Here is a 14,539-nt window from a genome sequence, read left to right as displayed (position 1 = left end):
TGTTCACGAGATGAAAGTTGAACTCGTGGTTTGTATACACAGCTACATAATGTATTTGTATCTTACCAAATATGTGAATGTACAAATTACTTATTTCTCGAAAATGTTTGCATTATATATTTTTTTTTAATGAAATATTTACCTTGTGAGACGTGGGCTGCGATTTATCTTCAGAAGTATACATTTCTCAATTGTACACATACATCAGTCTGTTTCATCGTTATTTTCACAACATATTTTATTATTTGAAATAGTAAAAAAATATGTGACTAATTTTAATATCTGTTTAATCTGATAATTAATGCAAAAGAATAACAATATACATGGCTGCTCATAGACAGATAATGATTTATGCTGCAGATCTTTCACAAAACAAATAAACGTAGATAAAAACACACATGAATGCAAACAGCGATCTTTTATTTAAGGCAAACCTACCATAATTATATTACGTTTAATTGTACTGTTAGTTATAAATTATGTTATCAAATAAAGTTAATAAAACATGCTTTATCAGAAATCTCTGTGCGTTTTGTTTGACAGTCAGAAACATTGATCTTACATAACAGTCAGAACAAAACCAGCTCTTCGAAAATGAAAAGTATTGCATATTTGAGTGGTTTGTGTTTGAAAGAAGAAATCCCCGTGGACCTGACCTGACGCTGATCGCATAATCAACAGAAGAATAACGCAATCTCCGCGTTGTATCTTGATGAATTTCCACACAGAGGTACGCAAAATGTGGGGAGGATGTTTCCCCATGTTTTTGATATACCACTATCGGCTGTTAAATTTGAATCATTAATTATATACATCTAGCCAAGTTTCGTATGTAAGTTTCCCTTACAGTCAATGCGAGCGTCGCAAGACCGGAAATAAGTATGCACACACTCGCGTCGCTGAAGCTCACCGGCGCCATCTTGTGTAACTAGCCCATAGGTGAGTGCAGTGATGTAAGGAGTATTCAGATATTTTACTTTAATCAAAAACATATTAAAATGTTAGTTTTTCCTTATTTTCCTTTGTGTGTCTGTCTGCAACTTTGTGTTTTATGCTGCTGTCTTGGCCAGGTGTCCGTTGAAATGCAGTATGTATTGTTAAATATAGGTTAAATAGATTAATAAAACACAAAACTTAAAGTGCTAAATGTAAAATAATTTACAATACAGAATTGTAGATTTCAGAACCATATTTATTAGGTTTCCGTTATTGGATAAGAATTAGTGATGCATTGATGTATTTACCACTTTAATGTTACAGCTGGTAAAGGTGAGGTAATTATGACTTTAAAATGCTGGTTAGCCTGTTGTTATCATCAAGGTAACATATATTTAGCTATTATGATAGACTATAGTTTTTTTCTCTGGATTAAAAATAGCAAACTGCAAAGTAACTAGAAACTAATGTTGACACATATGCCTAAACATTGTGGAGTTTTTAGTGGAGTAGAAATATGAAGTAGCATTAATAAATAGCATAAATATTAAATACTAAGAACAACAACAAGAACGGAACACGAGTAAATGTACATACAGTATAGTCATCATTTATAAATTATACAAAAATAATAATACATAAAAATCACTTACATGATTAAAATTCAGAAAAAAAAAATATAATATTTGATATTTATGATTAGTACTGGTGTTGATTAAAAAAATAAACTATGAAACGAGAAAATAATATTAATGTAGAATATTTCTAAAGCTTGATTTTGGATTAGTTGTATGAATGTGTTAAAGTGAAACCAGAGTCAAATTTCTCGCATAAGCACATTTGTTTAATAGTTTTTTATGATTCTGACAGGACATGGCATGAATGACAAGCGTGTCACCCGGGCCATTTCTTTGTGCAAAAGAATTGTAAGCTGTTTTTCGTACAGCTGGAAGAAAAGGAGAAATCTTGCTGAAGTCCAGATTCAGCTGGGTCTGCCAAGTCACCAACTCATAACCGAGTCTGCCACACGCTGGGGATCCAGGCAGCAGATGATAGAGAGAGTCCTGGAGCAGGAAGAAGCACTGGCCAAAGTCCTGTCTAATGACAAAAAAACCAGGCACCTTGTCCCTACCTGGCAGGACTTAGAGGTCCTAGAAGCAGTCCAAAAGGTCCTGAAACCTCTCCAGGACTTTACTGATGCTTTATCAGGTGAGGAGTACGTTACTCTATGATATGTGAAACCTGTGCTGCACCTTTTTAATGAAAGTCTCCTGGCATGTGAAGAGGGCGATAGCGAGCTTTGTAAATCGATCAAGACCAGCATTGTTGATAACCTCAACAGCAAATATTCTGACCCAGCCACTACTGAACTTTTGGAGACGGCTTAATTTGTGGATCCTCGGTTCAGGGCCACCTACATCCCAAGTGAAAAAGTCGATGCATTAAAGCACAGAGCTGTCTTGGAGGTGGAGACGCTACTGGCTGATCAGAGCAGCTGTCAACCGCCTTGCCTATGTGTGCCCACTGTGCCTGAGCCTGCAGATGGAGAAGCAGCAGTAGCACCAAAAGCTAAGAGACTGACAAGCTTCTTCAAGAAGCACACAGCCACCACCACTGCACAAACCAAGAGGGGGGCTATTGAAAATGAACAGTCAAGTTACTAGCAGTCCGCAAGTGTGGAGAGTGACACTTATCCTCTCAAGTGGTGGAAGGATCATGAAGTTTTCTTTCCATCTCTGAGCCACCTGGCAAAAAAGTATCTCTTGGTACCAGCTACCAGTTCACCCTCCGAAAGGGTTTTCAGCTGTAGTGGCAATATCGTGACCTGCCACAGAGCATCTCTGAAGCCGGATGCTGTTGACAGGCTGGTGTTTCTCGCACAAAATCTTTAAACGAAGGAGGATACGCTTGTCTGTCTTCTAATGTCTACCTCAAGACAGCATTACTGTTCAATGTTTATTGAGTTGATAATCTGTTTCTTGTGCAACTGGTTGAGGCTGTTCAGATAAGAAATTGAGTTAACAAAAAGGAAAAGGTAATCTCAAGCTGATGTTTAAAAAAAAAGTTCTTAAACTGAATACTTTATTTTGTTCTTTCTTTATATAAATGCTGCCCTTAGGTTACTAGGGTTTGTCATATTCTTTTGTAATGTTCATTATTTGCATCTGTGGATTTGTTAGAAAGGAGAATAAAATCTGTTGTTGGATTTTAGTAAGCCTTTTATAGTTGTAAAACTAAAAATTTTTGATATTGTACTTTTCTCATATAAATATATTTATTTCGGAAAAAGATCGGCCTATTTTATTTTATAGGCTATATTTAAGATATTTTTTTATTTAAATGTGCACCTTATGGAGCTTTGATTTTAAAAAAAGGTACTCCTGTCCTATTACAGTATATACAGTATTTTTTTTTTTTTACATTTTATTGTTATTTGAACAGCTGAGCATTTAATTATGAACCAGGTGAAGAAACCTGTTTACTATTTATTCATTCGATTTTGCAACTGTTCACTGAAATGGCCGGTTTCAATAAAACTACTTGTGACGTCATATTTGGCTTTGACTTTGACTGAACATTTGCTCACACTTTGCGGAAAAAATATCGGGATATATATCGTATATCGATATTCAACCTAAATATATCGGGATATGACTTTTTGTCCTTATCGCCCAGCCCTATACTGTACTTATTCTTTTTATCTTACTTTTTCCATACCATATTTATATATAATTTTATTGTGTTTGTATTGTTTAATAATCGCACTGTCCATGGAGCGAACCGGACTTACATTTCACTGCTGGTCATATGCTCTCCTTATAACCATGTATGTGACAAATAAAAAATACTGAAACTTGAATTAAAAATGTAACATAAAAATGGTACATTATTTGGTCCTACGGTGTTAACTAAAGCAATATTTCTGACAAACTCATGAATGCCTGAAGGACCTTAATTATGACAGGAGCCACATTTTCCAAACACTACCTAAATTGAATTATCACACCAGAATTAAGCAATTTATTGAACCCACCAGTCATGAAATTAAAAGTTCTCATGTCAGAAGTCACACAAACAGCAAAAAATTCCACAGACAATGAACAACACAGATGACAAAATTAACTTTAAATTTGAGATACTTGCTCTGACAGAAATAAAGAGAACAAAAGGGAGGGACTATCAGCTATGAGCTTACATTTGGTATTGTAAAAGTAATTTATTGCATGCTGAACCATGTACACTTCCTATCAGGGTTATTTTATTACTAAAACAATTCATAAAACAATGTTACATATATACAATATATATAAACATTTGACTTCTGATCACAAATTCTTCCACCAACCCTCTCCTCAGGTCTCATTCACAAACGCTGTGTATGCAAACGCTTGTGTGCAAAATCTGTGTGGGCGAATGGTTTCACAGAGAAAACATGATTCATAAATAAAATGTACAGATTATACTAAATTTAGAACCAACTCAAACCACATGTACTGAAAAAACCCTGACTCTTGGTTGAAAGAAACAAGTATATTACAGGGAAGAAAACTTCTTAGAGATGAAAGACACTCCAGGTTGATGGACAAAAAGTTTCATTCATTACATAATTTGGAGTATCTATTTTACATTTATTTCTAGAATCCAAATGCATTAGAACAATAGGCGGATTTTAAATTACATTTTCTTTCAAATAAGAAAATTCTTCATTTTACTCATGTCCACAAATATTGTCAACCATGTTACTAATCAAACCCTTTTGACAAAATAAATGGTCTTCTGTGGTGGATGAATTATGGTAAATGCCCTCTTGATGTTTTCTATATTTGATCTCCAGTGACCAATTTCCAAGGAGTTTATTAATTGCAAATCAACAATGTTGGGCACATTGTTATGGTTTACAATATTTTTATGATTTTGATTCAAATAAATATTCAAATGTGAGGTTAACCTGAATCAAATAACATTAGTCGACCAGACAAAATTCTGACATTAAAATAATGAGTCAAAATGGTAAAATTATCAACTATGTTACCTGTCAACCCATGCAGTTTATCCCATCACCAAGGAAAACATGTTTTTCTTTATGATATCAAAATGGTGTTTAATGATTAAGCTTGGAAAATAGCAGATAGGTTATGCTGATACAATACATAAACTGAAACCAATAGTTGTTTTACTGAGAAGGCATATTGTTTGTACAGTACCTTTTTCCTGATGTGAAATGTACCCTAAATCATAGAATGACTCATGAGAAGTGTGATACAATGGAAATGATGCTAGCCTAAGCTTTCCGTCCATCTTTGTTTATATTCCAGAGTCTAGAGGCCCGAGCCTCCATAACAGCAATTCCTGTCTACAAGTGCTCGTTCTCCCGCTTGGACATGAGTGAGTTATCTGTGCAGTTAAACCTGTTTGAATGGCAGAAGGCCTTTGGGAGATGTCTGTCTGAAACTAAATATGAATACATGACGTCACATCTACATTAACAACACAACTTCATTTATTCACTGTGTAGAACTTTTTTTCTGTGATGGGAATAAGTAAACGGTTGACTGTTAATAGGTCAGCGGTGGAAGCAAATCTGTGAATTAGGCAAATCAGGCACTGATATGTTTTACATCGGGAGAACGTTATTTGTTTAAACAAAGAGTGGGAGCTGGAATACGCAGGACTGGACGATAAATCGCATCTTAATCATCATCACCATTTCCAAATCCCTTAATCAGAGTTTTTTTCTTAAATACATTTTCAATGGTATACGAAATTATCCCAACCTGGCAACCTTGTGCACATGATCTTTCTACATTATTGAAAAAAAAAAACACCTGACAAACATGTAAACTGGAGTTTATGCGATATTCTGCTTAAATAAAAGCGTAAAACAGCCCGTCTGTTTTCTTTCATGCTATCGTTTACGCTGTTTGCTGCTGTCAAACGATTAATCACGATTAATCGCATCCAAAATAAACGTTTTTCTTTACATAATGTGTGTTTACTGTGTATATTTATTATGTATATATAAATACAAACACATGCATGCATGATATATTTAAGAAAAATAGGTTGTTTACATATTAATTTATTTATATATTTAAGTGTGTGTGCACTTTGGATGGGTTAAAAGCAGAGCACGAATTCCGAGTATGGGTCACAATACTTGGCTGTATGTCACGTCACTTTCACTTTTATTTTTTATTTCTTTTTAATATATAAAATATAAGAATATGAATATATAAACGTAAATATTTGTACCAAAAATATACTGTATGTGTGTATTTAAATATACATAATAAATATACACATACATGTAAAATGCAATCAAAAACTTATTTTGGAATGAGATTAAATCGCGATCAATCGTTTGACCACTAGTTTGCTGCAACCAAATCCACAAGCAAACCATGTGAGTCGATGTTCTCTTGATTTGTGCTTGTGAAAGTGCAATAATTCTGATGAGGTGTATATAAAAAATAAATTATAAAATATTGCGCAGCCCTATAAAAACGTGACATACCGAACATAATTAGCAGGAGTTTATAGCAATCCACCAACTGGTCAAGCGATGATAAGGAACATAATTAGCAAGAGAGTTTATGAAAATTGAACAGAAGTTCAAACAATAAAAATAGTGACAATAACAAAATGTAATTAGCAACATTATACAATGATTTAACATCTGTTTGTCGGACAAAAACACAAGTGACGATACCAAAACCAATTAAGAAGTGTTGAATGGGAATTCAGCAACTGCTCAAACGATGGTAACCAACTGATGATAGAGCATAAATAGCAAGAGTGCATGTCAATTCTGACAATGCATGAAATCTCTGAAGCTAGTGGAATATACTGATGGATCAAAACTGCAACTAAATCATGTAAAGAATACATATATTCAAATCCAAGCTTCACTTCAGCTTGGTGCATTTAAATGGCTCTCCTCCCCTCAGTTTGCAGTGAGCAAATCAATGTTTAATGTTAAAACCACTAAATGGCAACCGACTGTAGAGGGTGTGATTAATTTTTAAAGAGCTCTTTTCTTTACTGTCCATCTGGGCTCCATTTGTCCTGCTGTTCAGGTTTACAGCGGACATCGAATGGTACTTCTCTTTTTCTCAGGAAGTTAGTGTGAGAGGAAGAAGTGTAACATTTTATAGAGCTAGATAATGATTTTTTTTTCTCTTCATATTTGATATAATGAAAGCCTCTTATTGAAGAATAACAATGCATCCAGTTGGTTTATGATAAAATGAATTAAATTCTCAAATCCAGTTGCATGGGAAGGCTAGTGCCACCTTAAACCACAGAGCAATGAAACAGATGCAGTATGAATTATATTAATGCAACAAACCATCACATTGTAGCATATATTTAGAAGAAGCTAGAAGAGCTATTTAGATTTGACTTTCTTGGCTCTTTATCACCATGCCGTGCTATAACTGATGTAGTAAGTGACAATGATGAAATCAGAGACACTCCCTTGAAATCCGATCAACTGTGGAGTGTTTAGGGTTTCCACGTACTGTAGCAACTTGCAACATTAAAATAGAATGCATGGTCAAAGGCTTTCAAATGAATAACTGCTTCAAATAAAATCCTGCTCAGAAAATGATTTAGTTAAACAGAAACAGAAACCACCTGGCTGCACCGAGAGCACAATTTGCATACGAAAAAAAATCTGCCACAACGGACTTTTCTTGTATCTTACTTACAAGATTTGACAACATAGAATAGAAAAAAGGCAAATCACATCAATCCCAATGAATTAAAACCACAAACTTGGCCAGCAGCAGACAACAGTACTAAAACCATCTCATTGCGTGAATGATTACGACATGCCATTTTTGATACCAGTGAATAAATCTGTTGTTTTTTTCAAATTCACTTTATGGCAGGAACAGATAGTTATGCTAGAGGATTTGGCAGCATGCCTTAAAACACGATTAATTAATATCTGTATCAAACATAATCAGAGACACAGTGGCTTTGCATTTATTTTGGCCGTGTCCCAGCTGCTGCAGGAAAAAGAGCAGCTGTCAGCCTTTCACAGGTTCTGTGTAACGCCGGAGGACAGGCTGACTTGTACTTAGGTTTCTGCAGGGTTTATGAAGTTAAATATTTAAAGACCTTTTTAAGACTACATAAAGGAAATTTAAGGAACACAATGTGTATAGCAACAATTCAAAGATCAAAGTATAAATACAACTTCCGACTGATCTCCATTACGTTTTAATTAATTTGACGAAAATAAATAAATAGCTTAAGGTTTGAATAGCTCGGTTTCAAACTACTAGAATATGAAAACAGCTTTTACTGGACCATCTGATCACAATGAATTTTTTTTTATATTTGTCTTGTTTTCCATGTTTCTAAAGATTACTCACTAGATATACAAATATCGAAAGATTTTGAAACAGAGATGCATATATATTTGAGAAGCAAAATGACATAAGAAATCTTGCCGTCTTGAAATTGGTCAAAATAAAGTGTTTGTGATTAAAAAGAACAAATATCTGCCAATGGGCTCAGAAAAAAAAACCTACTTAATTCAAAGTAAAAGTTTTTATTCCCCATCGACAGATACCTGTTCTGGTTTTAAACTTAATTTCTCAAAAAGCCAGGACTTCGCAGCTTTTTACATCTTTTTTGCATCTCAAGCAAATGTATCTTAATTTAAGGATATTTCCGTTGAAAAACAGGACAAAAATACTGAAGATTTTTTTATTGCAGTGCATGCAACATTTAATGCCATGACTTTATGAATTTAACACCAGGTTTCACAGACATGGCCTAAGCCTAGTCCCAGACTAAAATACATGTCTGAGCTGTTTTAATTGAAAGAAACTTGCACTGCCATATCTTAAAATATATTTGAGTGCCACTGTTTGGTCTCAAAATGCACATAATGGTTTTTTTTTAGGAATGTTTATAAAAAGACACTGAACTATGGCCTAAACCGGTCTTAGTCTAACCCCTGACTGTGAAACCAGTCCTAAGACCTTCTGCTCTGATTTAAGACTAAGAATTTGTGGAAGGGTGAATTAAGACTTTTTAAGACCCGCAAAAATGAGTCATGGGTTTTATTTGTTAAAGTGTGCCAGAGTTCAGTTTGGAAAGGTTCCAGCTGTGACGGCCGATAAAGAGTATGGCGGTTTTTTTTTTCTGGCAGGGTCCAGATTAGCACTTTCCCTCAGGCACATTCCTCACTGCCCCCACCCACCCGCCCAAAATAAACCATGGGCCTCAATCCTTTCCACATGTACGGAAGCAGAAACTACACCAAACAAACTATTGTCACGAGGCAACAAGCAAATATGTCTACAAACATTAGTGTGTTGTTGCAACTGGGCGTATCTTCCAGTTTCACATTCTCAAATTCAGAACTCAAGCAGGGGTGTAAAGTATTCATTATACAACCAATCAAGTACCACGCAATCATTGTGCAACATCTCAACGTATAGACAACGCTGCATGGCTTGACCCCTGATTGCATAACTGCCCATAATACTCACGTCTTCTGGCAACGACTTGATATGAAGATCATACTTGGAACTGAATGCTAAAGCCCCAATAGCATTTCTGTTGTAAACACCTGCACATCACATGCCCAGCACATGCAAATCACATGACCTTGTACTCAAAAGCAGGGTACAAAATGATCAAATCCAACTTGATAATTCAAAAAAATAATAACCCGCAATGCTCCTTAATCAGAAATCTTGGTTTAAAAATTCCCCAAGAAGGGTACAGACGTCACAGCACTTCTGGAGCACATGAAACAGTCATTATGGGAAAGCAGTATTACAAAGGCATGGAACATAATCACAATAGTACTACTGCATGTTGCCTTTCAGTTCCATAGATCAGCCACAAATGATCTTACGGTCTAGTGTTTTCAAAAGTACCTGTACCTGATACTTCAATGTTAAAAACATACCAATACCAGCCTTTCTCCAGTACAGGAGAAACTACAGAGTATCAGGTCCATCTTTGTCACCTGCTGATGACAAAAAACTAAAAAAATCTGATGTGTCAAAATAGATCTGTGCATTCAGTCTTGCCGTGTAAATACAATAGACCGGCCAAATGATCCGTTACCTGCGTTTGATTTGTCATTTTATTATCTTAATTTAAACTCTTTAATGCAGCAGGGGAACACACATTAAACTGTTTTAAGTGTGTTTTTTTATTTGGCTGGCAGTGCATAACACAGCTGATTGACAGGTTTTGTCGTCATCACCTCAGCTCCAGACGAAGACTCTTCATTGTCTCAAATAGCAGGGCTACCGAACTCTTTCTGTGTGTAGGAGCCAGAGACCTTCAATATTCAAAGTTCATTTTGAGAAATCAACAAATATGCATGTGTGGGATTCTTCATGATCCGGCATTTGGCTTCATGTTCTGAGATAATCAGTAAATGTGTCTTAAAACGTCCTTTATTTTCAGTCACATGGCATCATAGCAAGAAAAACCACACTCCGCATAAAACATTAGAGCTTAAGCCCCAGATACATTATTCAAGTTATTTCCTCAAGGCCTGCTCTCGGTCATTGCTTGCAAATATTAAATTAACATTAGCTTCAACAAACATCTTCGGGCACGATCCCTGAAGAAGGTCATTAGACTGTAACGCTGCTATATCAAACAATGTCAGTACAATAATATGCTGCAATTCCAGATAAATATTTGCAATAGGACTAGTGAATACAACAATTTCTATTCTTTACACAACATTTATCCTACACACCTGCAACCATCCGAGTGTTTACCCGGTCTATATATGTTTTTAGACTAATGTCATTGTAGCAGGACCTGTTTCAGGTTAGAATAACCCTGTCCACCAGGGTCTGATGAGGGCTCGGGGCAAAAACCAAAGTTAACAATAATTCCTTCAAAATTCATGATAAGTGGCAAAAAAAAAAAAATGAATTAATGAATTCTCTAATCATAATAAAGTATAAATCCAGAAAATGTGTAAGTAGGAATAATTTTGCAGTGTAGACAGCTTCAGTGATTATAACGGGGGTTTTAGGAAAAGTGCATAACTCGCATTAGACTGAAGTCATGGACCGTTGCTTTCTTTATATAATTTATTCCTAGTTTAAAAAAAATATTTTGTTTTGCATGCCACTGAAATAACCAATGTGATGTCTTGATTTTATAATTTGTCAAAAGAAATTTGCATATTACCAGAAAAAGACTTTCTATTTATTGACTTCAATCATTATTACAATATCAAGAGCAATAATGATTCACCCTCTAATGAGGTCCTGTTTTATAAAAACATATTTACATCATGCAATTTGAGTGTAAATTAATGTACATGAGCAGCATGTGTAAATAAACATAAGCACCATGTCAGATGCAACGTCTGATGCACCTTTGCAGTGTAAAGATGGCTTTTGTTGATGTTGGAAACAATGTGACTGGTAACGGTCTATAGTATTGTGATTAATTGCAGTAACTGGTTAAATTTAAAGGGATAGTTCACCCAGATGTGAAAACATTGTCCTCATTTTCTCACCCTCATATTGTTCCAAACCCTGTATAAATGTCCTTTTTCTGTTGAACACTAAATAAGTAAATAATTCAACTGTTGCTAGTAGCCACTGACTTCCATTCTATTTGTTTTCCATACTATGGAAACTGTGTGGTTACCAATATTCTTCAAAATATCTTCTTTTGTGTTCAACAGAAGAAAGAAACTTGAGTAAATATTACCCTTACAAAGCTAAAAAAAATGCCCCTGGAAGGCAATCCAAGAGAGAAATATTGCCCTTTAGTGTAGAAGTTAATTTCTGACCTGTCTGAACTGCTCCTCATAGGTCCAGTCTGCGTGGTCCTGTCCATGAAGCGGCCCGTGGGATGAATGAGCGGGGTGAGGCAATGCCCGCGGTTCACTTTCAGAACCAGGCCGAGCCTTCAGCAGCTGGGAGTGAGGGTGTAAATGACGGTGGGGTAAGAGGAGGATGCCTCTGCCTGGGGTGACGGCCTCACGGCCCGACGGTAGCCCTTCGTCACCTAGATCATCTTCATAGTCATCTTCCATCTCACCCTCAAAGTCATCTTCATCCCATTTCCTTTTTCTGCGCAGGAACACATGAGATGAAATGTTACAGAGGGACGGTTATGAATTCAGGCAATTCATTAAAATGAATGAAACATTGCTACTTCAGTGTCACATGATCTTTCAAAATGATACAAAGAAAGCATTTGAAATACAAATATTAACAAATACAAAACGTTATAAATGCCTTAACAGTCACCTTTGATCCATTTAACGCATCCTTGCTGTATACAAATATTAATTCCTTTCCGTTCTACACTTACTCCAAACTTTTGAATGGTAGTGCATCATAGTTTCCACAAAATAATCCAACATTGATAATAAGAAGAAATGTTTCTTGAACAGAGAATCAGCATATTGAATGATTTCTGAAGGATCGTGTAACACTGAAGACTGGAGAAATGATGCTGAAAATTCAGCTTTGCATCACAGGAATAAATTACATTTTAAAACATATTTATAAACATATTTATGAACAAACAGTTTTATATTTTTTATTTATTTTATTATACTGTAATTATATATCACAGTATTATAGTTTTTACTCAAATTCAGCTTTGGTGATCATAAGTGACAACGGAAAAAAAAAAACGTAAATATTCCAAACTTCTGACCGGTGTTTGTAATGACCCTTTAACCCTTTAACACATGTATATGCAACAATAGCTGTGTTTCCATCACCCTGCTTTTATGTGCATTTTGAAGTATCGCATCAGAATTGCGTGATGGAAATGCTTTTTTTTACGCTCACTTGAAGTGGTTTTTGAATTGTGCGAAAAAGTGTTAATGCGAATAATTGTAGATGGATATGCATTTTGCAAATAAATTTCTCCAAGCGAATCAAAAAAGTAGGGGACGGCAAATCCTGACTAACCGTCTTAAGTCAAAACCAGTCTTAAGTCGCTGGGGTATATTTTTAGCCATAGCCAAAAAAACATTGCATGGGTCAAAATTATTGATTTTTCATTTATGCCATTAGGATATTAAGTAAAGATTATGATCCATGAAGATATTTTGTGAATTTCCTACCTTAAATATATCAAAACTAAATTTTTTATTAGTAATATGTATTTCTAAGAATTCATTTGGACAAATTCAAAGGCGATTTTCTCAGTATTTTGATTTTTTTGCACCCTCAGATTCCAGATTTTCAAATAGTAGTCAAATATTGTCCGATCCTAACAAACCATACATCAATGGAAAGTGTATTTTATAAAGTGTATTTAAATCTAAATTTAGAAGAATTGACACAAGACTGGTTTTGTGTTCCAGTGTCACATATGGACAAAGTCTGTTTCTGTATAATTGCCTCTCAGCACTGTTAAATGACTGCGTTCCCAAACAGCAGCATCCACCTCCGAAAGCAGTAACCACATTTATCGGGCTTCGTCTGCTCGTTCTGAGGTGGAAGTAATTTATATAGGAAAATTATAGTGCCAGTTTATCAGGAAGTGACCATTTTGTTCTCTTTGAATTGTTGGAAGGAAACGATGCTTGTTCGCAAATGTTTTGTCCAATATTCCAATTTTGCACATAAGTTAAATTCACAACTTTAGATGGAAACCTGGCTAATGTCACAAATTCAGCACAACATAATGCCATAAAAAAAAACATCCAACTCAAGTAGCAGCCAATAACTTATTTGCTTTCATTTGCATATGACAGCCAACTTACATCTGTTCTTCCTCATCAGACCCCATCATATCCTTGTATTGCTCCTCCCCTTCCTCTTCATCCTCCTCCTCATCATCTCCTCCACTGCTGTGTTCAGACATAGGGCTGTCGGCTCTCTGAAGTCCAGCTGCTACTGCACGCATTGCTGCCAGCGCCACCATCTGTGCCTGCTCGGTTTCAGAGACAGAGATTGCTTTCAGCTCCTCCCCTACGGGGGCGGGGCTATGTGATTGCCCCGCCTGCTCCATCAGCAGTTTGGCTCTCTGCTGTCTGTGCAGGTTCTCCATCACCGCCTGCAGCTTCATTGCCTGGCAAACAGGACACGCTAGGATTCAGGCCCCTTCACTTCCCCCCGCAGCTGAAAACAGACCGGACTACTTTCTATAAACCGGATCCAGAAGGCAGGGCTTCAGGAAACAGGAAGTGTTGGTCTTCTACTCAACAGACACCAGCAGACAGATAAGGGGATGATGACCCCCACACACAGGGCCTACCTGAGAAAGAAAAATGATAAAATGTTAATTTAAAATATTTGATATCTAAAAATTGGCACTGCAGCGAAATTTCAGCAACCAAAAATATTTGGGTCGAAATAACACTTTTCAGTTTCGACTGAAATAGTTTTGGAAGCCAAAATCAATGACCGAAACCGCAACAGTTAATTAGCATTTCTCGGCTGTCAGCAGCTATTGTGCGCACAACGTGGATAAACTACAACAGCTAAACATGTCAGCTTTGTGGACACTGTATTAGCAATATCGATTTCTCATTTTAATTGAAACTGATATGGATTCTTATATCTCAAGATCAATCTTTTAGTCGGTGATGTTTTCGGCTGATGTGTGAACCTCACTATATATTTGA

At 35.9% G+C, this 14,539-nt stretch overlaps 1 protein-coding gene across 1 annotated transcript in view; it reads right to left on the bottom strand.

The window, feature by feature from the left end:
• LOC132119299 (AT-rich interactive domain-containing protein 3A-like) overlaps positions 1 to 14,158 on the bottom strand; it is a 28,107-nt gene extending 13,949 nt beyond the window's left edge. The window contains exons 1-2 of the mRNA XM_059529140.1: positions 13,676 to 14,158; positions 11,738 to 12,020 (exon numbers count right to left, since the gene is read on the bottom strand). Coding sequence (XP_059385123.1) covers positions 11,738 to 12,020; positions 13,676 to 13,980 — 588 coding nt within the window. The 5' untranslated portion in view covers positions 13,981 to 14,158. The remainder of the gene's footprint in view (positions 1 to 11,737; positions 12,021 to 13,675) is intronic.
• Positions 14,159 to 14,539: the final 381 nt, after the last annotated feature.

The sequence above is a fragment of the Carassius carassius genome, chromosome 38 (assembly GCF_963082965.1).
Source record: "Carassius carassius chromosome 38, fCarCar2.1, whole genome shotgun sequence".
Taxonomy (NCBI): Eukaryota; Metazoa; Chordata; class Actinopteri; order Cypriniformes; family Cyprinidae; genus Carassius; species Carassius carassius.
This window is presented reverse-complemented; position numbering and strand designations above follow the sequence as displayed.